This window comes from Brienomyrus brachyistius, chromosome 19 (genome assembly GCF_023856365.1).
Source record: "Brienomyrus brachyistius isolate T26 chromosome 19, BBRACH_0.4, whole genome shotgun sequence".
Classification (NCBI taxonomy): Eukaryota; Metazoa; Chordata; class Actinopteri; order Osteoglossiformes; family Mormyridae; genus Brienomyrus; species Brienomyrus brachyistius.
The window spans coordinates 13,008,877-13,032,040 of NC_064551.1; the positions used below are offsets into that span (position 1 = coordinate 13,008,877).

At 46.7% G+C, this 23,164-nt stretch overlaps 1 protein-coding gene across 1 annotated transcript in view; it reads left to right on the forward strand.

Annotated features, from left to right (window-relative positions):
* Positions 1 to 552: 552 nt before the first annotated feature.
* The window catches only part of spred1 (sprouty related EVH1 domain containing 1), a 30,136-nt gene continuing 7,524 nt past the window's right edge, over positions 553 to 23,164 (forward strand). Inside the window, 4 exon segments of the mRNA XM_048984875.1 lie at positions 553 to 1,247; positions 17,401 to 17,584; positions 19,579 to 19,747; positions 22,555 to 22,604. Of these exon segments, the coding sequence (XP_048840832.1) occupies positions 1,216 to 1,247; positions 17,401 to 17,584; positions 19,579 to 19,747; positions 22,555 to 22,604 (435 nt within the window). The 5' untranslated portion in view covers positions 553 to 1,215.

Genomic DNA, 23,164 nt, shown 5'->3' on the forward strand with positions numbered 1-23,164 from the left:
GCATACAAACTTAAACTTGCATATGGGAACATGATGTAATCCCACGTGTTACAGAGACGTTGCAATTACTCGCTCTGAATATCAGTCCCTCTTAACTCCCCCCACCCCGTTCCGGCCTGCTTTCCCACCGGACCAGAAACGCCGCTGTGTGGAAAAAAACATCCCAAACGAATCCCGCTGCTAAAACCCTGCAGCTAAACTATGTAAATTGGATCCCCATGCAATACAGAGAGAAACGTGCGTCCATGCAAATACAAGCCTCGTGTGCTCTCACACTAACTCCCTTTCTCTGAGTACCATCGCTATGCTGAAACTTCTATTTTTTTTTTTTGGGAAGTGCGGGGACTATTTTAAGGGGGGTTGCTGGATCATAATGATTATAATTTTTTAACGCGGTACGCGCGGGCGTGCGCGGTTCGGGCGAGCGCGCCGCGTTACGTAAAGCAGTGCACGTCCCCGGCTCGGCCGGCCACATATGTGTCGCTTCTCGCGTTCTCATTTTTTTCGGAAGCGTCGCGGAAGGATCCATCTCTGGAGTTGAGGTCAGCGCTTCCGCCCAGTTTTCCTATGTGCACCGCCGAGTTGAAAATGGAGTTCGGGGAAGGCTGCGATCTCACATCGGCTTATTAAGAAAACAAAAAACAGGAAAAGAAAACATAAATACGCACGGCTCCGTGTCCTTTCCTTTTGCTTTGGTTTCAGGACGGACTTATGCTCTTATGCGTTGGAGGTGGATATTTTATCAGAAGATTATACGCTGCAGTACTCCGCACTAGATAACGCCGTGTGCCCCCAGTTACCGAGGGAATTTGTTGCTCCGGATAAACGTGCCTGCATTTATGCTGTTTGGCTCTTTTTTCCCTCCGCCTCTTTTATTTTCTTTGCTTTTTTAAAAAAAACATCGGCATTCGTCTGACTAGCTGATCGTGGCTTGGTGTGAATATCAGGATGATTATTTTGCGGTGGCTGGATTTTACTGCAGTCGAAGAAAGAACAACTCCATCTTGCTATTCTCACGAATAGATCACGGTTGTGTGTGTGATCAGCTGCGATGCATTTGCCATAGACCGTACGATTTCCCTTCTTTTATTTGATATAAACTGTTGGTCCTGTGTTTTTTCCTCATTTTTTTTAAAAATGGTGATGTTTGCGCGATTTTTCCCCGCTGTGGCTGCGTCGTTGGTGCGACTAGGATTGGGATCCCCGTAAGGAAAAATGAGCGAGGAATCGGTTAATCCAACCAACGAGTAAGTCTCTTCTAATATATTGCAAGGATCTCCGTCATCTCTGTCCTCTGATTTTTGTAGGTTTCAGGACTTTGGGCGCTCCATGCTGCATCCAAATATCCACAACAATATTATTGTATTACCAACATTGACTTCTCCAGTGGTGTTTGCCTTCGTTTTCTGGGTAATTGCTTTACTGATTCTAACATATATGAAATGCAGCCACACAAACCCCGACGTTTGATGGCTACATCAGTGGCTAGCTACAGAGTTGGGAAATGAAAGCAATGGATTGCAAATAACGTTATAACCTATATAGATAACTATATCTATATTTAGTTTTTTTTCTTTCGCTTCCAATGGTTAACCACTGAGAAGTAAAGATATTAGAATGTCTTAAAATGTTGTTTAGGAATGTACGTAGTCATTTAAGGAAAAAAATAATTATTCTTGATACTTCCAATGTTTTGACAGTCGTGAAATTTTCAGAGCATGATGCATGCAGATCTTGCTCAAAAATGCATGGCAAACAGAAGTATCTGGCTTTCGATATTACGGTTTGATCGGTTTATTAATTTTGTTCAGTTTTCTTTTTCTGACCTCAGCTTCGGGTATACGTCAGGTACCGTTTTGTGTCAGATCTGGAACAAGCGAAGCATTAAGTTAAAATAGCCGTTGCGAGGTTATATGTCATAATCAAGCAGACAGCGGTTGACTGCTGCAGTGTCAGTAACAAAAAAAAAAAAGACGCCATATTTTTCCTCAATCACACTTTTGCATACTTGCGGCGCCATTCATAAAAACGTGTAAGCACTGTAACACGCGTTGTTAATGAACCTGTGGCTCGCGGCGGCGCGGACGCACTCGCGCCCGTCCGTGCCGGAACGCCCGGCTGTTTTCATGAAAACGGGCCGACGACCTTCGCGTGCGCCTGTTGACAGTCGGCGAGAAATATCAGCCAAGGGAGGTGCTGCCGTCACGTGACCCCCCCATTCATAAAGTACCTGGTCGCCCATTCACAGCGCGCTGTCCGGCGCGGCGCCGCGTCTCCCGAGTCCGCGGCGATTAGCGCGTTATCGATCCGAGCTGCACGCGCTGGGCCCCCCTCAGACTCGGGCTGCGCGTCCACGCCGCACTATTTTCTCGTGCTAAGGCCGTTTAGTTTTTATTTTAAATTAGGCGTTACTGCTTAGTTTTAGGAGCAAATGCCCAAGTTGCGGTCGCGCTAAATGTAATAAGTTCTAATTTTATCACTTGTTGTAGGCCCTGCCCTTGATATTACGGTGTAATAGCAGCATGTGATGAATTAAATTAGCGGAAAATGACACCCAGCATTTATACACAAACACTAATAGTGCGTTTTTTGTCGTGAAATTTCGAGGATGCCGATATTTTTATTTTGTATTAATTTTCATATTTATGTAAGCAGTGTGGCATTAAAAAGAGCTATCCGAAAATCAGCCTGAAAAGTGCCTCGTTCGGTTGGTCTTCACAATCTCTCATTAGTTAGCCTTTCACAGTTTTCCCCCACCGTTTTATAAACATGACCTGAGCCGAAAACATTTTTTATGGGTTGTTATAGATATATCTTTTATTTTTGTGTAGTTCAAAATGTGACCTGTGACAGCAAGGGCTTGCAGTCACATATCAAACTACTCACTTATTTAAAGCCCTTTTATACAAGAGGCCAAAACATGCAGCAGTACAGTCTGTATTTCACCCTCTTTTATAAAATAAAGACTCTTTGGGTCTTCACCTTTCCGCAGGCTGTTCAGGTTCACAGAGGTTGCTATTTGTAGATTTGTTTATCTCTTGACTGTGAAATAGTTCCTACCAGCTATTTAATTTGTGGCCTTCGAGTAGGAGAGGAAGTGCTTAAATATTTAATAGGCCCTTAGGTGGCTGAAGACAATGAGGGTGCCGTTTACAGTGATGGAAGGGGTGGGAAGGCCAGGCCACATGTTATATGGCATGGGAGAGGCTACGCACAAGCAGATGTTGTTCCTCCAACCTCATTAACCTTGTGATGCATGCTCTGGAAATCTGTATAATCCAGTCATAAATGTTTTATGACTGTTTTTTTTTTTTTTTTTTTAAATATCCGGAAAGTCTGGGTAGCTTAGATGCACATGTTATAACATTGTGGGGGACAATTTTGACTGTGAACCTATGGGAGAGACAGTGAAATTCTGACATTCTCTTCCTAGGTTTTGTGTCGTGGCTTGGAAGCACTAGCATGCTGTCGGTGTGTATGGAGATGAGGGATTTTTGAAACCCGAGCTTTGTTTTTTATTCAAAAGTATGTGTGCCAGTCTTAATCTGGGATGGTGTGAACCCCCCCCGGCCCCCCCCTTTCACATTGCAGACAGTGTGATATCCGTCAATGTGCAACATTTTTGTCAACGGAATACTACTGCGCTGCTTTCACAAGGATATTTTTAACCTGTGATCACCCTGTCAGTTTACTCCAACCGTCAATCATAAATGAGCTGTTAATCTTTCGGTTAAGCCTCTTTTTGCCTTGGGACACTAAAGGTATTTCTAACCTACAGATTCCATGAGAGAATTCATTTGATCCCATGGGGGTAACAATTTTTGCATACAGTAGATGCTTCTAATAGGGTAAAGGGCACATCCGTTTGTCGTGACAAACATAAACACATTTTTTTTTTTTTTTTGTATATTCATAACAATTTCAGGCCGACAGCTTATTGAAATCTTGCAGTTCCTGAGCCCCTGAGTTTTGCTATCTGCATACTCATCTGCGCATATTTTCCTATTTGTAAAAAAAATAATTAAAACCATTTAATTTCATTACCAAGTCTCCAAGCCTCCTGAACTGGAGCAGTTGTCAGTCGTGTTTATGGTGTCTGGCTTGTATAATGTGCTCAGGTTCACGTAGACAGGCATATGTCGTCTTTTGAAGGAACAGTGGCTTAAACTAAGTTCTGTTAATATATAGTTGAGACAGCACCACATTTCCTGTAGAATATGTAGTCCCCACTGTTATTGCCGGGGGGGGGGGGGCAAAATAACAAGCGGGGAATCTGAGATGCGTTGCAAATAGTTCTTACTATTTCATACAATAGTGATTCTTTAAATTACGCAACACGTTTTTTTTTCATTTTATTTTTTTAGCATACAGGGGTGGAAAACTGAATCACAGTTACAAAGATGAGTCATGTTAGGCTAATAGCAGTAACTAGCATGTGTCAGGTATAAACGATGTCAGTCATCCAGATTTTCATTTGGAGAATGCTAAAGGATGCATTCAACTGTCGACAAGGGGTTCTGTAATGGTATGGGCAGCCATCTCCTGAGAGTCATTACGTCCTGAGATTCTTCTGCATTTCTGTATAATCGCCAAGGAATATGAGTTCATACTGTAGGCCCAGGTGCACCTTCGTCGTCCCTCGTGATGTTCCCATGTCCTACACGCTGCGAACCAGATTCAAGAACGGTTTCATGAGCACTAGGATGAAGTCATGAGACTCGCGTTGCCTCTCCAAATAACCTGATATAATCGACACTGAAGCTTTTTCGTCATTCTGAAGCCAGATCGCAAAGCAGATTTCTACCTCCTTCATCCTAAGTAATGGAAATAATCTGATGCCTCATTTTATACAGTTTAGGAGGCTTATGGCAGCGTTCCTAGAAGGATTGACGCTGCTCTGAAGGCAGAGGCTAACCCAGCTCCTTATGAGGTCCTGCTTATTAATACATCGTTGGGGGATTCTGTTGTTATCGCCACCCAGGAAATGCTTTTGCCCAAAGTTACTTGAATAGCTTCCCTAGTATGACACGACACTGTACACAGTGCATATTACACTTCACTTGAGGTTACAACAATGAAGCTGCTCAGAGACAATCTGGAATCTACAACTGCCACTGCAACATTGTGATTCATATTGTATTGTGAGCCTACTCAAGGTAGGCCATCTTCTGCAGTATGGCTTTTTTTATTATTATTATTTTTTTTTAAAGCTTTGCTAACACTAACCTCGGACATAGTCTATCAGGAAGTTGGGCCTTACTGTACAGCTTAACGAATGCTTTTAGACCTATCTCCAGCATGTTCTCCTAATATTGGGAGCTGGCCAGCAGCTAGACGAGAGTGTAACTGAGACTTGGCCGCTTCTCTGCACTCGCCCCTGTCGACTCATGGACGCGGAATGCCGCTGGAAGTTCTGGTTGCCGTGGGAGCATTTAGGATTTTATTCACTTAGCAGGTGCTCCTGGCCAAGGTGGCAGCAGGCCAGTGCAGACAGTGTGTCAGTAATGATCACAGATGGTATTAATGTTAACAAACACCGTGTATTAGTAATGACGGTCCAGGATGACAGTAATTCATGGGAAAACTGTAGGGCAGAGTCTGATTGTCTTAACACAAGAGAATATGTGTAGTTGGTTTTTCAGCGTTTCTTAAAATTGGCTGCAGTTCTTATCTTCCAGCCGGATCCAGAAAGCTCCGGAAAAGTTTGTGATTGCAACACAATTCTGGAGAGGATTCTTTGCCGTGGTGGACAAAGATGGAGTGTCCCTAGAAGGCGGGGCAGCACCAAGTGCTTAAGCAGCTTGCAAAAAGGTTAATCTTTGTTTTTGTGACTGTGCCTCCCTGCTTACTGTGGCACTACATTACCGTAATTGCATTCAATGCAGCCGATTCAACAGAATATTCACTTTTTGAGGGAGAAGATTCATTTACTTACTACCACTGTTTTAGCTGCCAAGTTGTATGTTTGGTTATTCTTGTCTTGATAAAATTCCTTTTTTTTGCCAGTCTGAAGCATCTTTGGTGTAAATTAATTTAGATATTTGGCACCTTTGTTATTAGTTTTGTGATTTTGATTGGTGTGTTTCACCTGTTTACATTTGCCTTAAATTTTGGATTGGATGGAGGAGTGACCACCAGCCGTATGTACATTTCGACCTGTCATCCCCCCCACTGGAGTTAGTAACCTATTTACGAAGCAGTGTTGATTCTGTCAATGAATCTAGGCCCTATTGCCCTGTGATTGTGTCGAGTACTGGTGGGCTTGGGTGTTGTGATGAGTGCTGATCTCTGGGATGTTGTGGAAGGCGGGGACTTCTGACGTATCCACGCACTATTTGATGCGTTTTTTTTTAATTTATTTATTTAATTTTTTTTTACTTCCTCCCGTCACGAGTTCAATTGTATTGATTGAAACTACATCCACTTCCCCTTTTCACGTAATGGTTCCTGTAAGTATTTAGGGAGTAGACTGTGAAACTAGCTGAAATGTCACTGGGGAGGATGCTGTAGGTTTTCTCAAAGATTCTGGGAGTAGAACTGCTTGCCATGTTCTAAATTTACTGTTTAGACTGAGAAAGTCAGAAGATCCCTTTCGTTAATTAGTGCCCCTGCTGGATAATCGCGAGTAGAAAGTGCAGAATAGTTGTGAATATGGGGTCATGTGATCTGAGACCCTTGTTTCCTTTATGAAATGTCATATTTATTTACAGTGTTGCATTCTGTGCCTTGACCTGAAGACGGACAATAGACTGCTGCAAAATAGGTAACATGGGTAACAAATTGTTGCCCTGTGAGAACTGCTTGCTTTTGTACCCTAGAGAAACACGGCTGTCCATCTATAAAGGTTGGTAAAAACTCAAAAATAATAGTAGTGGAAAATGCATAGATCATTAGTGCAGAAGAGCTGCTTCACTGCATGATGCTCAGTAAACAAATACCAGTTGTCACTGTGTTTGGGTGACATGTTAGTCTCACTTATCCGAGGCACGGTTTTCATGCAGTAGCTGTGCTCCCCTGCATTATGTACATTGCCTAAGTCAGTGTTTCCAAATCCAGTCCTTGGGGACTCACATACAGTCCATGTTTTTGCTTCCTCTGAGCTCAGGGAGCAAAAATGTTGACTGTCTGGCAGGAAGCTTGGAGGGAGCAAAAACATGGACTGTTTGTGAATGACTGACTTCATTTGGGCAAAATGAGAATCGCTATTAGCTGTCCCCCCCTACGGGTCCCATTCATGCTTTGCACCATCCAGGGTGATTTGTGCTGAGCAAGCCGACATCATCACCATCATGTCGAAATGTTTTGGGCCACGTTTTGATGGCTGAAGGCTCGCTTTTGTCGCCGCAGAAAGTTGTTTATCCTCATGTTGATTCGTGACTCTACCTCTATGATGAAGTTCAGCTGTTTTAAACCGCAGCTGTTTCCTGCTATGGATAGTCACTTGTAAACTCCTGTGGTTAAAAGATTAATTTATGACAATGCAGGTTTTTTTATTTTCTTCATTTAGCCCTCATTGTTCTTCAGGCTTGGGATCGCTTGCATCCTAAACACTGTGGTGGGTGCTGTGTCGTGGGTCCCCATGTCGTGTTTGTGATGGGAATCTGCGTTCTGAGAGCTCATGTGACATCAAAGCTTCCCCTAACACTGTGTCAGCTCCCGGTCACACTTCCTGTTATCACAGCTTTAGCGTTTCAATTTGGCGAGCAGCACGGGCTTATGATGATAACCTCCTATCTTAATATGCACTGCTGTGACCACTGCTGTACCGCGGCGCAATGTACCCGTGGTGCAGATGCAGGATTCGTGCTTTAACTGGGCGAGGTCTCACGCATGTGCATGCGCTGGGGAGCTTTTTGGTTCATTCATCTGCTTGCATTTCAGTAATGCACGTATTCACTTTGGTATTACCTGCTAATTTGTTTCAAAAAGTTCAGTCTGAATCTGATCTTTCTGTACTGTGCCGTAGGTTTTTCAAAAACGTTAAATGAAAAAATTACTATTTGTCACAAATGACTTTTTTTTTTTTTCTTGTTTAAAATGTAAAATTTGGCTTCTCGATTATTGGGCAATATCTGGAATGAAACATAACGGAAAGAGGGTAAACGGAGAGCCTCAGTTGTGTTAAGGTAGGGCTGAACGATTTAAAATTCAAATTGAAATCGTGATTTGAAATGACAAGCTGCAATTTAGGATGTGCATTATACAGCACATCTGACACAGGGTTTAAAATTATCGTGAGAATAGTTTTACAAATTTGTGCCGTGCTCCTCGCGTGCCGGTCATGCTCACCAATCAGAAGTGGCCGAAGCTAGACCCAGAAACGCATGAAACCGTTACATTTCTAGGGCAAACAAAAAAAATATATATATTGATTCTGCTGCTGAGCTTTAAGCAAATTATGTGCCTTTTTCATTATTATATTATCACTGTTATTAAGTCACAGATTTTGTGGTAATTGTTTAATGCTAATTTAAACAAGTAATATGAATTGTTTCCAGCATGTACACATCTTTAAGTTTTCGTCCTTGCATTAGAATATAGACCACTTAATATTTTGATAGTATCCCATGTGCTAATCCTGCATCATATGTTTTAAATCTATTGCACATTGAATACTGAACTGAAGTTCAATTGAATTGCTTGCCAAATGTTTTTGGAAATTGTCTGCAAAACCCCCAGATCGGAGGCAAATTGTTTTGCGATCAGCGCTGGCAAACCAGCACTTGATTGCTATGTGTGAATTAGGGCTGCCACTAACGACGGACCATGTTTTGATACGCAGATTAGCAGTCTGTCTAAAATTATTATTGAGATGTGTATTGTGATGCCAAATTTAATAATCAGTATAAATTCAGCGTCATCTGTATGTCTTATCAGTAACCTCTCTGAGAAAATTAAAAAGGTATGTAAAAGGTGTTCCACGGTCAACTGTGTTCTCATTGCAAAGTGAAGCTTTTAGGAACTACAGAAACACAGCCACGAAGTTGCAGACCACATAAAGTAACGGAGCGGGGTTGCTGAGTAGCGTCGTGTGTAAAAGTCGTCTACACGCTAACTCAGTCACTGCAGAATTCCAAACTACTTCTGGCATTATTTGCACCACAAAAACTGCACTGGGAGCTTCACAGAATGGGCTTCCATGGCCGGGCAGCTGCATGCAAGCTGCACATCACCAAGCGCAATGCCAAACGTCTGATGGAGTGGTGTAAAGCATACCGTCACTGGACTCTGGAGTAGTAGAAATGTGTTCCGTTGAGTGACGAATTACGCTTCTCTATCTGGCAGTCTGATGGACATATCTGGGTTTGGAGGCTGCCAGGTGAATGTTACTGCCTGACTGCATTGGGCCAACTCTAAAGTTTGGTATGGAGTTTTTATTCAGGAGTTGAGCTAGGCCTCTTAGTTCCAGTGAAGAGAACTCTTAATGCTTCAATTCTATGCTACCAACTTTGTAGGAACAGTTTGGGGAAGGCAACTTTCTGTTCTGTTCTGATGCTTTCCTGAGTGTATCTCAGTGCACAGAGCAAGGTCAATAAAGACATGGCTTTTTTGGTGTGGTGTGGTGATTTTGGTGTGGAAGAATTTAACTGGCCCTCACAGACCCCTGTACTCAACTCCATCAGACACCTTTGGGATGAACTACAGGTGTTGAAACTGAATCACTTGGTTTTAGACCGCAACAATTTATTACTATGGTGTTACATGGTGTCTGTGGCCAATACAGCATCATTTCGTCTTGGGAATGACGTGAAAGTCCTGCACAGTGGCCAGAAGGATGTCAAGCCATCCCTCTTGGAGGGCAGTGGCCAGGTCACTATGCCATGCCTGTGAAGGAGAACATTTCCTGACTCGTTCCTCTAAAACACCTCAAGGTTCTCTCTAACATTCGGATCTGGTGTCTATGCAGCCCGTGAGGGATGTGTGTAGTCTTGCTCTGTGTAGTTGTGGGTTATAATCCTGATACATGGCACCAACTTCAGAGTACAATGTTTGAACCACTTTTTGAACATGGTCCTCCAGAACAGCTCTCTAGTTCTTGGCAGTGACACGCCCAACAAGTACTGGGCCTAGGCAATGCTATGATATTGCAGCCCAGACATTTACTGATGCTTCTCGGTGCTGCATTCTGGGTACGCAGCAGTCTGGGTGCTAACTCTCTCTGGGGCTCGTCCACACCGTAACACTCCCGGATGTGGGATAGACAGTGAAGGTTGACTCAGCGGAGAACAATACATGGTTCACATTGTTCACCGATGAAACTGACATTTGACATTGGCAAAGATGACTAAAGGTTTAGCTATAGCAGCCTGGCTATGGATATGAATGCTTTGGATCTCCTAATGAACAGTTTTGGTCGAAACCGAAGAGTGGAGGTGCGCGTTAAATCCTGCAGTTGAACAGTTGTAGTTTTATGTTTTTTGGATACAATCTGGGTTAGTACCCAGACATCCCTTTCAGACAGCTTCCTCTTGCGTCCATGGTTACTCCTGGATGTGGTTCGTGCTTCGTGGTGGTACGCCGACATTACCCTGCATACTGATATGCCACAAGAACTCCATGTCGAGATGTGCCCCAACAATTTGTCCTCTTTTGAACTCTGATATGTCTCCCATTATTTTATGCGGATTGCAGTATTTTATGTACAGCTGTGTGATTGCACTGCTAATTCAACCATCATACTCTGTTCCTACTGATGGAATGTGCAGTCAGTGAAGATTGGCCACCAGGCTGAGCATATATAGGCGTGAAGCCTCAAGCACGATATCGGCTAATGTTTTAGTTTCATTGTCCTACCTCTGTAGAACAGATTGAGAGCCAGGCCTTCATTTGTCCATATACTGTACATGTATATGTGTGTGTATAGTATAAATTGTATAAACAAATTTCATTAATAGAAGCTCCATCTAGAATTTGCTCTTATTATAATGTGTGCTCTCAGGATCATGTCACTGCAGGCTTGTAATCATTTTGTGGGGAAAATTTGAGTTTTTTTTTTTTTTTAAAAAACACGAGTATGCTGATGGAAGGATGTCATACCTCATTGTCACTTCATTTACATTAAACTGGATCATTTTCATTTAGAAGTAGCCTATTTTTTCTGTTTCTGCAAGCGCGGTGTGCATGTATACATTCGTATTTGTGTGTGTGTGTGTGTGTGTGTGTGTGTGTGTGTGTAATTGCTACATTGCCGGGAACCGATTTCCCCCTAATGTGATATAAACCTGTTACTTTCTACAACCCCGTTTCCTAAGAAGTTGTGTTATGTGAATAAAAAACAGAAAGCGACGATTTACAAATCATATAAACCCATATTTAATTGAAAATATAACAAAGACGACATGAAATGTAGAAATTTAGTTTTATGACAAATATATGCTCAATTTGAATTTAGTTGAATTTAGGAACGGGCATGTTTACCGCTGTGTTCCATCACCTCTTCTTTTAACAACGCTCTGTAAATGTTTGGGAACCGAGGAGACCAGTTGTTGGAGTTCTGAAAGTGAAATGTTGTCCCATTCTTGTCTGAAAAGGATTTCAACTGCTCAACGGTTCGGGGTTTCCTTTGTCATATTTTTGTTTCATGATGCGCCAGACGTTTCCAATGGGTGACAGGTCAGGACAGCAGGCAGGCCAGTCTGGCAGCCGGACTCTCCTAAAACAGTCATGCTGTTGTAATTTGCTGAATTTGTCGTTCCACATTGTCTTGCTGAAACATACACAGCCTTCTCTGAAAAAGACGTTGTCTGGATGGCATCATATGTTGTTCCAAAACCCATATAGATCATTCGGCATTATTGGTGCCTTCTCAGATGTGCAGGCTACCCAAGCCATGGACACTAACGCACCCCCACACCATCACGGATACTGGCTTTTGAACCGTTCGCCGATAACCAGCTGGATGGTCCCTCTCCGGTCCTGGCATCCATGATTTCCAAAAAGAATTTGAGATTTTGATTTGTCTGACCACAGGACAGTTTTCCATTTTGCCTCAGTCTGTCTTAAATGACCTCATGCCCAGAGAAGTTGGTGGTCTTTCTGGATCATGTATTAGATATGGTTTCTTCTTCGCACGATAGAATTTCATCTTGCATTTGAGGGTGCAGTGATAAACTGGGCTCACAAACGATGGTTTTCGGAAGTGTCCCTGAGGCCATGCACCGTCTGGTTTTAATGCAGTGCCTCCTGAGGACCTGAAGACCAGGGCTGTCCAGTTCTGGTCTTCGGCCTTCTCACTTGCTTACAGACATTTCTCTGAATTCCCTTAATCTTTTAATGACATTATGTACCATGGATGATGAAATTCACAAATTCTTTGCAATGTTACATTGTGGAACATTATTCTGAAATTGTTGCAGTATTTGCCCACGCAGTCTTTCACAGAGTGGTGAACTTCTCCCCATCTTCACTGCACAGACTCTGCCTCTCTGAGAGGCTCTGTTCGACCTGTTGTCAGTTCACCTAATTGGTTGTGAGATATGCAACCAGGTGTTTTGTTTCAGTATTACTCAACTTTTCCAATCTTTTGTTGCCCCATCCCAAATTTTTTAAATGTGTTGCTGACATCAAATTGAAATTGAGTATATATTTGTCATAAAACAATTGAAATTCTCAGTTTCAACATTTGATAGGTTGTCTTTGTTCTATTTTCAATAAAATTTGGGTTTATATGATTTGTGAATCATTGCATTCTGTTTTTATTTACATTTTACAGTGTCCTGACTTCTTTGGATACATGGAAAAAATGAAAAATTCCAAAAGTCATGTGTATTGTATGGTTACTTAGGGTTGAGATTCGGGCTGGGTAGAGACCAAGGCTGTCATTGTTGGGATTAGTGTTGGTTATGCCCATAGAAATGACTGCACAGTATGGGGATAAAAGTGTGTGTGTGTGTGTGTGTGTGTGTGTGTGGGAGTGTTCCTGCCGTGCAATAGCATCTTGTCCAGGGTCTCCTGCTCCAGCCCGCCCCCCCCCCCCCCCCCAGAGGGTCATCCACAATAAGCAGCTGGAAGATGGATAGATGGGTTTCCACTATGGTCGTCATGGTTACCTATTTGCGTTACGCCCGGTGTTTTTCATTGAATGAATCCGGGCAGGATCGCCGGCACTCCTGGCATTTCCGCCTTTTAATCCGTAAGTCTGGGAAGTGACTGAAATGGCTACTAAGCAGCTCCAGAGTGAACTAAGAAGAAGGCGATTTTCTGTTTCCAACGCTTTTCCTCACAGCAACAGAGCCCATTCAGAGCAGCGCCGCGTATCGTCAGCCAATTCTTCGGATTTTCGGTGAAAGGTATGATTGCCGGTAACAATGCGGTCGCTACAGTAGCTAGAGGAAGGTAGCATAAGAAGCGGTGATGCCGTCTTGCAGCCCACTCCCACCTCCCGCCTGTGCAGTATGCAGTGCTTTCTGGATCTTTCATGCTGCAATGCATGCGACCGGGATGAGTCATCCACTAGACCATCCGGTGCAGGGACTCCACTGCCTGCTGTGCCTCCCAGAGCCTTTAGCCCCTCGGAGCCCAGTTGCCACACGTGATGCCAAACGCCGTAGTTATATAAATCAATTAAATGTAGAGAAGACTCGTGTGATGCAGCCGCGCTTGGCTTCGGTCAAGACAGGGCTACTGTGATTGAACAATGATGCTTGGGCTTGTAACTAGAACTGTTGTTTGGCCGTCTGTCCCCCTGCTGTTCATCCAGGTTATGTAAACTAGCAGAGCATGTCTGACGATTGTGTTCAGTGCCCCCGTGAAGGCCACTGTCACTGTGGGGGGGAGTTTTAGGTCCTTCCTTATTTTGTTATTGAAGACTAAAGGCTTCCTTTGTACACATGTCAGTAAAGCTGTTTCTGTGGATGGCCATGCCCCTGTGACCGTAGTTCTGCCCCTTTGTGCCCCTTCTAGACCCCTTCCTCACCTTTACTTCCTGCTCCATAATTATACCGATTGGGTATTTTCTCAGTCTGCGTGTCCCCTTGTCTCCAGCGGAGTTCCATGAATGACCAGTAGGTGGCCATGGCGGGTTCCACGCTGCTGCACATTGAACCCCTGCGGAGAGCAAGCCAGCAGCTGAATGGCTTCCATGGCGTAAACAGACTGCTGCTCTGGTAGCCTGGGGGGGGGGGGGGGGACATCCCAGCTTTAGCTGCGTTAGCTGTGGCTTGGGTATGATGTAGGGTGGGGGAGCTGGGTGCTGGCTGACCTCCAGCGTGTCTCTTCTGAGCTTGGAGGACCAGCCAGTCTGCTCAGGCCAAATAGTGTCTGGTTGTCCAGAAAAGGGACGTCCCCTCCGTGTGCTGCTGGAGGCGATGGATGTGAGAACGCTACGTCTCCGGCCGCCGGGAAGCGACCGTCTCCGTTGGCCGCTGTTGGTGTCCCTCCCAGCTCAAGCGATGCTCATGTCCCCCACTTTGTCCCATCAGCTCTGAGCTGTGGCCCATTTGCATCACATTTAACCCCCACCCCATTGGGTGCAGGGACCAGCATGTATGTGTGTGTGTATCTTTTCTTGCGGGGGTCCATGTGCCAGCTTCGTGAGTTGAGTCACCTGGGGGCGGGACAGGAGCTGAGTGCACGGAGGCAGAATGTGCATCAGCGTTTCCAGTACTGCAGTGGGGGTGCTTCTGGACTTGGCCTGTAAATTGTGAGGAACTTGTGATATCCTCAGTGTTTTGTACATCCTGAATAAGGCCCAATGTTTTTCTGGTCAGTAATACAGGATGAAGCCCTCATGTTGGTAACGATGGTGAAATAATGAAGCTGATTAGTGGCTGTCATCTCATTTGTTATATCAGGAATTTGATGTTGGATATCAGGAATTGGCATAACGATGTGTTTTGTGACTGATTCCCATTTGCAGCCCTTATGCTCTGTCTTACTGTGGGATGTGTAAATATGACAGCACGCCCTGCCTTACACCATAGGATGTGTAAATATGGCAGCACGCTCTGCCTTACACCATAGGATGTGTAAATATGGCAGCACGCCCTGCCTTACACCATAGGATGTGTAAATATGGCAGCATGCTCTGCCTTACACCATAGGATGTGTAAATATGGCTGCACGCCCTGCCTTACACCATAGGATGTGTAAATATGGCAGCACGCCCTGCCTTACACCATAGGATGTGTAAATATGGCAGCACGCCCTGCCTTACACCATAGGATGTGTAAATATGGCGTCGCGCTCTGCCTTACACCATAGGATGTGTAAATATGGCGTCGCGCTCTGCCTTACACCATAGGATGTGTACATATGGCGTCGCGCTCTGCCTTACACCATAGGATGTGTACATATGGCGTCGCGCTCTGCCTTACACCGTGGGATGTGTACATATGGCGTCGCGCTCTGCCTTACACCGTGGGATGTGTACATATGGCGTCGCGCTCTCTCACACCGTGGGATGTGTAAATGTGGCGTCACGCTCTGTCTCACATTGTGGGATGTGTAAATATGGCGTTATGCTCTGTCTTACACTGTGGGATGTATAAATTTGGTGTTGTGCCCTGTCTTACACTGAGAAGTGTAAATATGGCGCTACGCTCCATCTTACACTGTGGGATGTGTAAATATGGCGTTATGCTCTGTCTTACACTGTGGGATGTATAAATTTGGTGTTGTGCCCTGTCTTACACTGAGAAGTGTAAATATGACGTTATGCTCTCTCTTACACTGTGGGATGTATAAATTTGGTGTTGTGCTCTGTCTTACACTGAGAAGTGTAAATATGGCGCTACGCTCCATCTTACACTGTGGGATGTGTAAATATGGCGTTATGCTCTGTCTTACACTGTGGGATGTATAAATTTGGTGTTGTGCCCTGTCTTACACTGAGAAGTGTAAATATGGCGCTACGCTCTGTATTCCTCCATGAGGTGTATGAATACAGCATTACCCTCTGTCTTCCGCAGCGGGGTGAGAGTTACGCTCTGTCTGCAGGGCAGTCTGCAGGGCTGTCTGCAGGGCAGGGTTGAGAGGGTGACTTAGTCATACCGAAAGATCTCAGGGGGATGGACACTGACCTCTCGCACAGTGTGGTGGCGTGAGGATGGGAGGTGTACTTTCACAGTCTGCAGCTTGCTCGTAGCGGGGTGGTGGGGGGCTATTGTTGCTCAGGTGGTGTGAGCATGAAGCAAGAGCACAAGCAGTGAGGTCTGCTTCCGTTGTGGTTTCAAATGACCTCAGAGCCGAATCTGCAGCTGACGTCTTGCAGGGCTTTATCAGACACATTTATGACCTTCTAGCCCCTGCTCAGCTTATGACACGTGTGGCTGTGAAGTTACGCCTGTCTGTGTTTGTGTGTTTATATGATTGACTGAAGGAAAATGTATATGTTACTCTGCTGTGTGTGTGGTCCTGGTATACATTACATTGTGGGGACCAAATCTTCTATTTTGTCGTCGTGGTGACAATTTTTTTTGGGCCCCCCAAGTGCAAATTCAGTTGTATAAAAATCTGCATGCAATGAAAAAGTTAAAAATGCCATAAACCTTGTATTTTGTTTGGGAAATTATGATTAAGGATAGGGCTTGGTAGGGGTTAAGGCTGTCATTGTGTGTGTGTGTGTGTGTGTGTGTGTGTGTGTGTGTGGTCACGGTTCCCAGCCTGCTGCTGCTGGCCGCTCTCAAAATGGGGAAGTCGTGCCCCTGAGCAGGATCAGGGCACCAGGCTTCCCTCAGCTTCTGTTTGTGGCGCCTTCACAAGTCTGCGGAAACGCACAAGCATGTTTGCCGTGAAATGCAGTGCTGGGTGACTTCCCATTGTCGCTGAATCTTCGCCTCCCTTCACTTTCGCTATCTCTGATGTATCACTGAAGACGTATGAAGGCCTGCCCCCCACGCACTCAGACCCAAGCCTTGCGAAGGCCTGACCCCCACCTGCTCAGACCCAAACCCTGCTAAGGCCCATCCCCCCGCCCGCTTGTGTCCGATTTCGCGAAACCTCTGCTGTCTGGATGACCGCCCCACGTGCTGTTTGAGGATGACACTCTGTTTCACTGTGGGTGGAGGCTGCGAAGGGCATCACTGATGGTGGCCACAGCCATTGCATGTGGGGAGAGGACCTGTCCCAGCACATACTGGGATTTTTTGCTTCTGTACACGTGTCAGGACCTGTGGTCAGCCTGGAGATCATCTGTATTGGCGACTGATTGGCAGGACTGTTTTTCCGACTTTGTTATGCTACCATGTCTTAGTTTATTGTTGAGGACCGAGGCTGTTGCTTACAGAGACATTACTGTCTGTCTTCATGTTAATTGCAGATCTGTTTCTCTAATGGCAGTGATCTGTGGTTATTTCTTGATTTCTCTCCTTTCCCCTGACTTTGAGCTCATCTAGTTAATTTTTGGCACGCATGAGATCGGTGGTCATGCACTAACCCCCTCCCCCTTCCTTTTGCCCCCAGTGACAGTGACTATTTTGCACGTGTGAGAGCCGTGGTCATGACTCGGGACGACTCCAGCGGAGGGTGGCTTCCCCTGACGGGTGGGGGTCTCAGCTGTGTCACCGTCAGGAGAGTGCGGCGGCAGGATGGGGACGGCAGCCGCACCGACTTCCTCATCCAGGGGGAGAGGCTCAGAGACAATGCGGTAAGCATGCCTGCTGCTGGGCTGGGGGCGTGGCCTCACCTGCATGCTCCCTTCTCAGTGATGGGTTGCGGTCATGTGCTTTTTTTTTTTTAAAGGGGCAGGGCTCCATGTGAGGCTGTGAATGGGACACAAGTCAGTGCAGGATTGGAACACATAACATCTGCTATCATCTTAATTTGGTCTGATCGGTCGGATCGTGGGAACATTTTTCAAAATCTCTTCCATTTTCAGAATAAACTCATTAATAACTCTCCCCCCCACCCCCCGGTGTCTTCATCAATGGGGGCAAAAACTGCAGCTCTCATTAAGAATTCATTCATTAATTCATTCCTCAGGTCATTCATTCTTTTTTGTCTTAAGTGAGACACGCACATCACGTGTACTTGCGTTGTTCTGACAGCCTCACCGTGGATAAGCTCAGGGCTTTGCGCACTGGCATAGCTGATTTTATACACATAACTGGAAAAACATGTACGGGCTTTTTCCTCTTCTAGATCCTCCATTGTCTAAATGAAAGGCAGTGTGCTGGCTGTAGTAAAAAGCAGGCTTTCGCATGGGACACAGATAGCATCATAGCCAGGGTCTCCGTTCTTGGAAATGTCTACACCACATGCTTTCAATAGTGATCATTTTGGAAAGAGGGGGGTGGTGAACACCCCTGCTTTCCTGAGGTAGGGGGATCTTTGTGATTTAATAGAAGACTGTCGTCTTTTGATATGGGACTGATCCCAGCATCAGTATGGCTAAACTGTAACTGTTTGTATCGATGAATGGGTGAGAATTGTCTATCTTTTTCGGCCATTGGCGTTTACGTAAGCGGGCGTGGTATCCGGCGGTAATCCCCACCGGGCCACGCAAGGCCATGCTATCCGGTCGGCAGCTTTAGTAACGGGCCGTGATTTATGGACACGTGCAGCTGTGCGGGTCCACGTTTGACACGGAGCCCGGGACTATTGGGAAAGACTCATTTAGGGTCATCACAGCGATCGGGGGGGAGAAGCAGCCTCCCTATGGCCTGCTGCTCCGCGCCATTTCCCATCATGCTCCGCGCCATTTCCCATCATGCTCCGCGCCATTTCCCATCATGCTCCGCGCCATTTCCCATCATGCTCCGCTCCCTTATATGTGACAACATTGAAAGCCAGAGAGCCACGCACCAAGCAGTCAGATCCAGGGTTTTCATGGCGAAGGATGGGGGATGGTACGTGTACCCCCCATGATGGATAAGCATGGATAAGCCCCCCCCCCCCCATATAAAGGGGGATGAACCGGCACGTGTGGCCATTTTGGGAACACGGTTCTGGCGTCTAACCCTAAGAGGCATGGCTCTGCTTCCCCTGTTCTGTCGCACAGGGCTTGGTGGTGTGAGATCTGAGGAATGCCCCCCCCCCCCATTGATAGGGAGCACTGATTCTGTTTAGGTTGGGGGTTGAATTCCCTGTGTGGAATGTGGTTTAGGGTGTCCCGGCGAGACTTCCTCTTCAGGGCAGCACGTACGCTCACCTTACTGGCCCCGGCTCCACTCTGTCTCGTTACCCCCCTCCCCCCACCTGCCTCCCCAGGGTCCTGCCAGAGAGACACTTCATACCCCCATGCTGCTGCTTTTCAGTAATCAGGGGCTGTACACACACACACACACGTATATGTACATACACACACAGAAAAGCAGGAGATATATGCGCATGCCCTTGGTATGCACACACACACACACACACACACACACACATACTGGGAATGCACACAGACAGACAGCCAGCCGCATGCACACAAGGTCTTGCAGATCACAGGCATTCCTCACAATGAAAGGAGCTATTTTGTTTAGTTCCTTCAGGACAGGAAGGTAACAATTAAATATTAATGACCCATAGTTAGATGCAGGAGGATTGTGGAGTTTCCTGTACACCTTTTATAGAGGATGAATGTGGAAATGGCAGTATATCCCACGGCGTGCGGACAGTGCGAGGGTTTTAATCCAGCTAGTCTGCGTGCCGCAGGTGGTGCTGGAGTGCGTCTTGAAGAAGGAGCTTGTCTACAACAAGGTCACCCCCATCTTTCACCACTGGAGGCTCAACGAGAAGAAGTTCGGCCTGACGTTCCAGAGCCCAGCAGACGCCCGGGCCTTCGACAGGGGCATCCGAAGGGCTGTGGAGGACATCGACCAGGGTGAGCCCCCTGTGCCCCGTTTCCTGACTGTATAACATAACATTCCTGCTTTAGTACTGCACTCGTGAAATAGGGGGTGGGGGTGATGCGTCTGGTGAGTGAACTGGTGATCTCAGGCCACTCCAGGCAGCATGCCTGCCAGCCACTCTCGGCGTCATTTATTACCCCCAACCACAGGAACTGCCATTCAGTGTAAAAATGCCTCCAGGTTCTGCTTGTTTTTTTTTTTTTACTTTTCCTCCTGAGTAATTTTGGTCTTCACTGGTATTCAACGTGGGGGGGGGGGGGGGTGTTGAATACCTTGCAATCTTCTCTGTGGTTGGCTTGTGCTGCTCCTGTTTTTCTCAACAATGGCTGCCACACCCAGCTCATTCAGCAAAGTATGGGAGGGGGGGGGGGGGGGGGCATTTCGGGACAGAGCCTCCTGTGTCCATGACTTCCTGTCATACTGCCCGTGATTCTGATTGCCATGAATGTGCCCCTAGCCCCCCCGCTCCGGGGAATGGCTTTTAAACCCGGTGATTTGCCAGACACCCTCACACCAACCCGTCTCTGCCCGTGGTTCAGGAGCGGAATTGTTAGATCTGCAGTGACGTTCTGTAACATTCTGGCGGGTGATAGAGGTGGCGGGTGAAAAGGAGTCCGTTCGGCCAGCCGCCACCTTCTCCGAGTTACATAACGGCGCCCCCTCCCAGCCCCAGCATACGTCCAGAAAAACTTTGGACTTCCACAATTTGAAAAGAGCCGCAGTTCGCTGTTATGTCACGCTCTGCTGGGTATTCCAGGGCTGGACAGCTGCCTGGAGACTCCATCCAAAAGCAGAGCTTTTCATGGGGGGGGGGGGGGTTGTCACAGAAATGGGCACCAGGCTGTTAACCTGACAGCCCTCCATGACCCCTCACACGGTGACAGTGCGCTCCGGCGATTGCCAGAGCTGTGGAAGGACATGATGGCACAGAGAGGTGTCCTTTGTGCATTCCCCTGTTGGCAGGAGAGGCAGTGCTGCATTGTGGGATTGAGGGGCCTGGCTAGCCAGGGAATCACCGCGAAATAGCATGCTAATCTGCCAATGGAAACCATTCCCTCTGTGTGGGGACCATCTGAATCTAAGGTCAGAGGTCTGAGGTATGGTAGTGTGTGCCTCAGTGGGTTAATGTTCTGTGCTTGTGATCAGAAGGTTACTGTATCAAGCCCAGCCTCGGCACATCTGTGGGTCTTTGAGCAAGGGCTTTAACCCCCAGCTCCCTGGTGGGGGTCCTTCGCCGCCAGCTTGCAAGTTGGGGGAGGCGTAAAGAGAATTTCCCCACGCAGATCAATAAGGTATCAGTTGTTATTATTATCCTCAGGATTATGATCACCTCGAGGTTTAAAAACCTGGTAGTTTGTTGAGTTTGTGCGTGTTTTTGGTCTCTGAGTACATCCGGTAAAATGTAGGATGATGCAAGGCGTGACAGTCATACTGCATTCAGGCCTTAGAGGGCAGCAGAGAATACGGTGTTTCCTGTCCGGTAGGGAAAGACCCCACAATGACAGTCTCTCAGTACAGCAAAACGGCTACGGTCTTATATAGCTACGTAACACGTCGTCTTTGTGTTGCGATCCCGCCCGGGCCTGTGCTGTCATTAACTTAGCGTCAGACGGGGCCACGGCGCCACACGCTGGCGGTTTTATTCCCATTTGCCGCTCTTATTATGGAAGTCTGACGCACTGACCGTATCACTGACCCTAAAGCCCCCGGGGCGGTGTCAGAGTTGCCATAGCAACCAGCGTGTGACATGACATGCGTGTCCCCGCGGCACGCCGTTTCACCCCGGCTCACACGCACATGTTCCATCAGGCCGACCAGTTTCAGATACCAGTGGGTGCTTCTGATCTGAGACCCGGCTCCTTATAGAAGCCCCTCCGATCCACCCCACATAGCCCTAAGCAGATCCTTCACACGTCTGCGCTCTGAGCCCTCTGTCGGATTGAGGCCCTGCGTAACCATGACAACGGGCTACAGGGCTTCGCCAGCAGTCTGGTCCCGGTTTCCGTCAGAGAGGGAAGCGGCGCCAGGGGAGGACGTGGTGCGTACCGTACACACATATGTGCCCGTCCACGGCAAGTGCATCGGGTTTGCCTTCCAACATATTTGTAATTTTTGGGTTTTGCTAAGAGAGATGAATGGGGTATTCTCATGTATTATCATGAATATTACTTTAGCTGAATGGTTAATTATAAGGATTATTTAGCCGAATGCCTGCGTTGTTTTTAACGTACTTTATTGAGTACCACGCCGACATACAGTTAGAGAGAGATGACTGTGTAGATTGGCTGAAATTAAATGTGGGAGCAGGGCGGGGGGTTGTGGTTTTTCAAGACCTAACGCCATGGAAACAGGGGGATTGTTATGAAACGTGGTTAAACTGCAGTTTCGTGGTCGGGACTCGCCCCGACCGTCTGAAGCGTTCCATCTTGCTGCAGGCAGGAAAGGTAACAGTACAGTCTCAACAAGGAGAGAGACATTTGGGTAGTTTGCTTGAAACTGTGACCCGGAGGTGGGGGGGGGGGGGGCTTTGTGGGATGTGGGCTGGTGTTTTCATTAAAGAAGCGTATTTAAAGGTGAGTGTGTGCAAGCAATATGTACAGGAATCAGTAGCAGACAGAACAGTCCGTCTGGCCTTATTCCAGTAGAATAAGTTTTGGTAATATTGTGGTTTCTTTGTATGCTGGTATTGTGTACATGTGTCTAAGTGTAGTTGTTTGTGTGCGCGTGTGTGCGTGCATGTCATGGGTAACACCACTGAAATGCGGTTTTGTCATTACAGGCTGCCCTTCGACCCACAGTGACCCAGAGATGTGTGAAGACGGAATCCAGGTATGTCTGCTGATGTGCTGCTCAGGGGCAGGAAGAGGGCAGTGCTAAATTCACCCCCGGCACATTTCCAGTGAGAAGCACGAGGGGGAAGCTAATCGTGTATGCAGGCCGGCGCCACAGGCCCGCTGCACTGGCCAACTGCTGTTTTTGTGATGCTAAGTAGACATTTCCTGTAAACCGCAGGCATGCAAAGGAGACGGCCTTCTCTGGAGAAGCCCAGCTCGATGTCTGCACTCGTCCTTGCACACAATAGGGTTATTTAAGGCAGTGTTTCCCAACCCGGTTCTCAGGGACCCCCAGATGGTCCACGTTTTTGCTCCCTCCCAGCTCCCAGCCCCGATCTGGGTACTCAGTCATGCCTGGAGTTTAGCCTACAAAATGAGCTGCATCCTTGTACTTTGTGCGGGTGGTTCTCGCGAATCGGACTCCCAGAACTGATGGCGTGTTCAGTACTAATCCGTACATAGAGGCCAGCATCCACCTGTCCTTCGTAATCCTCATCATGGGGGCAGCATCACAGTGACGGCCATCTTATTCACTGTGAGAGAATGTGCTTCTGG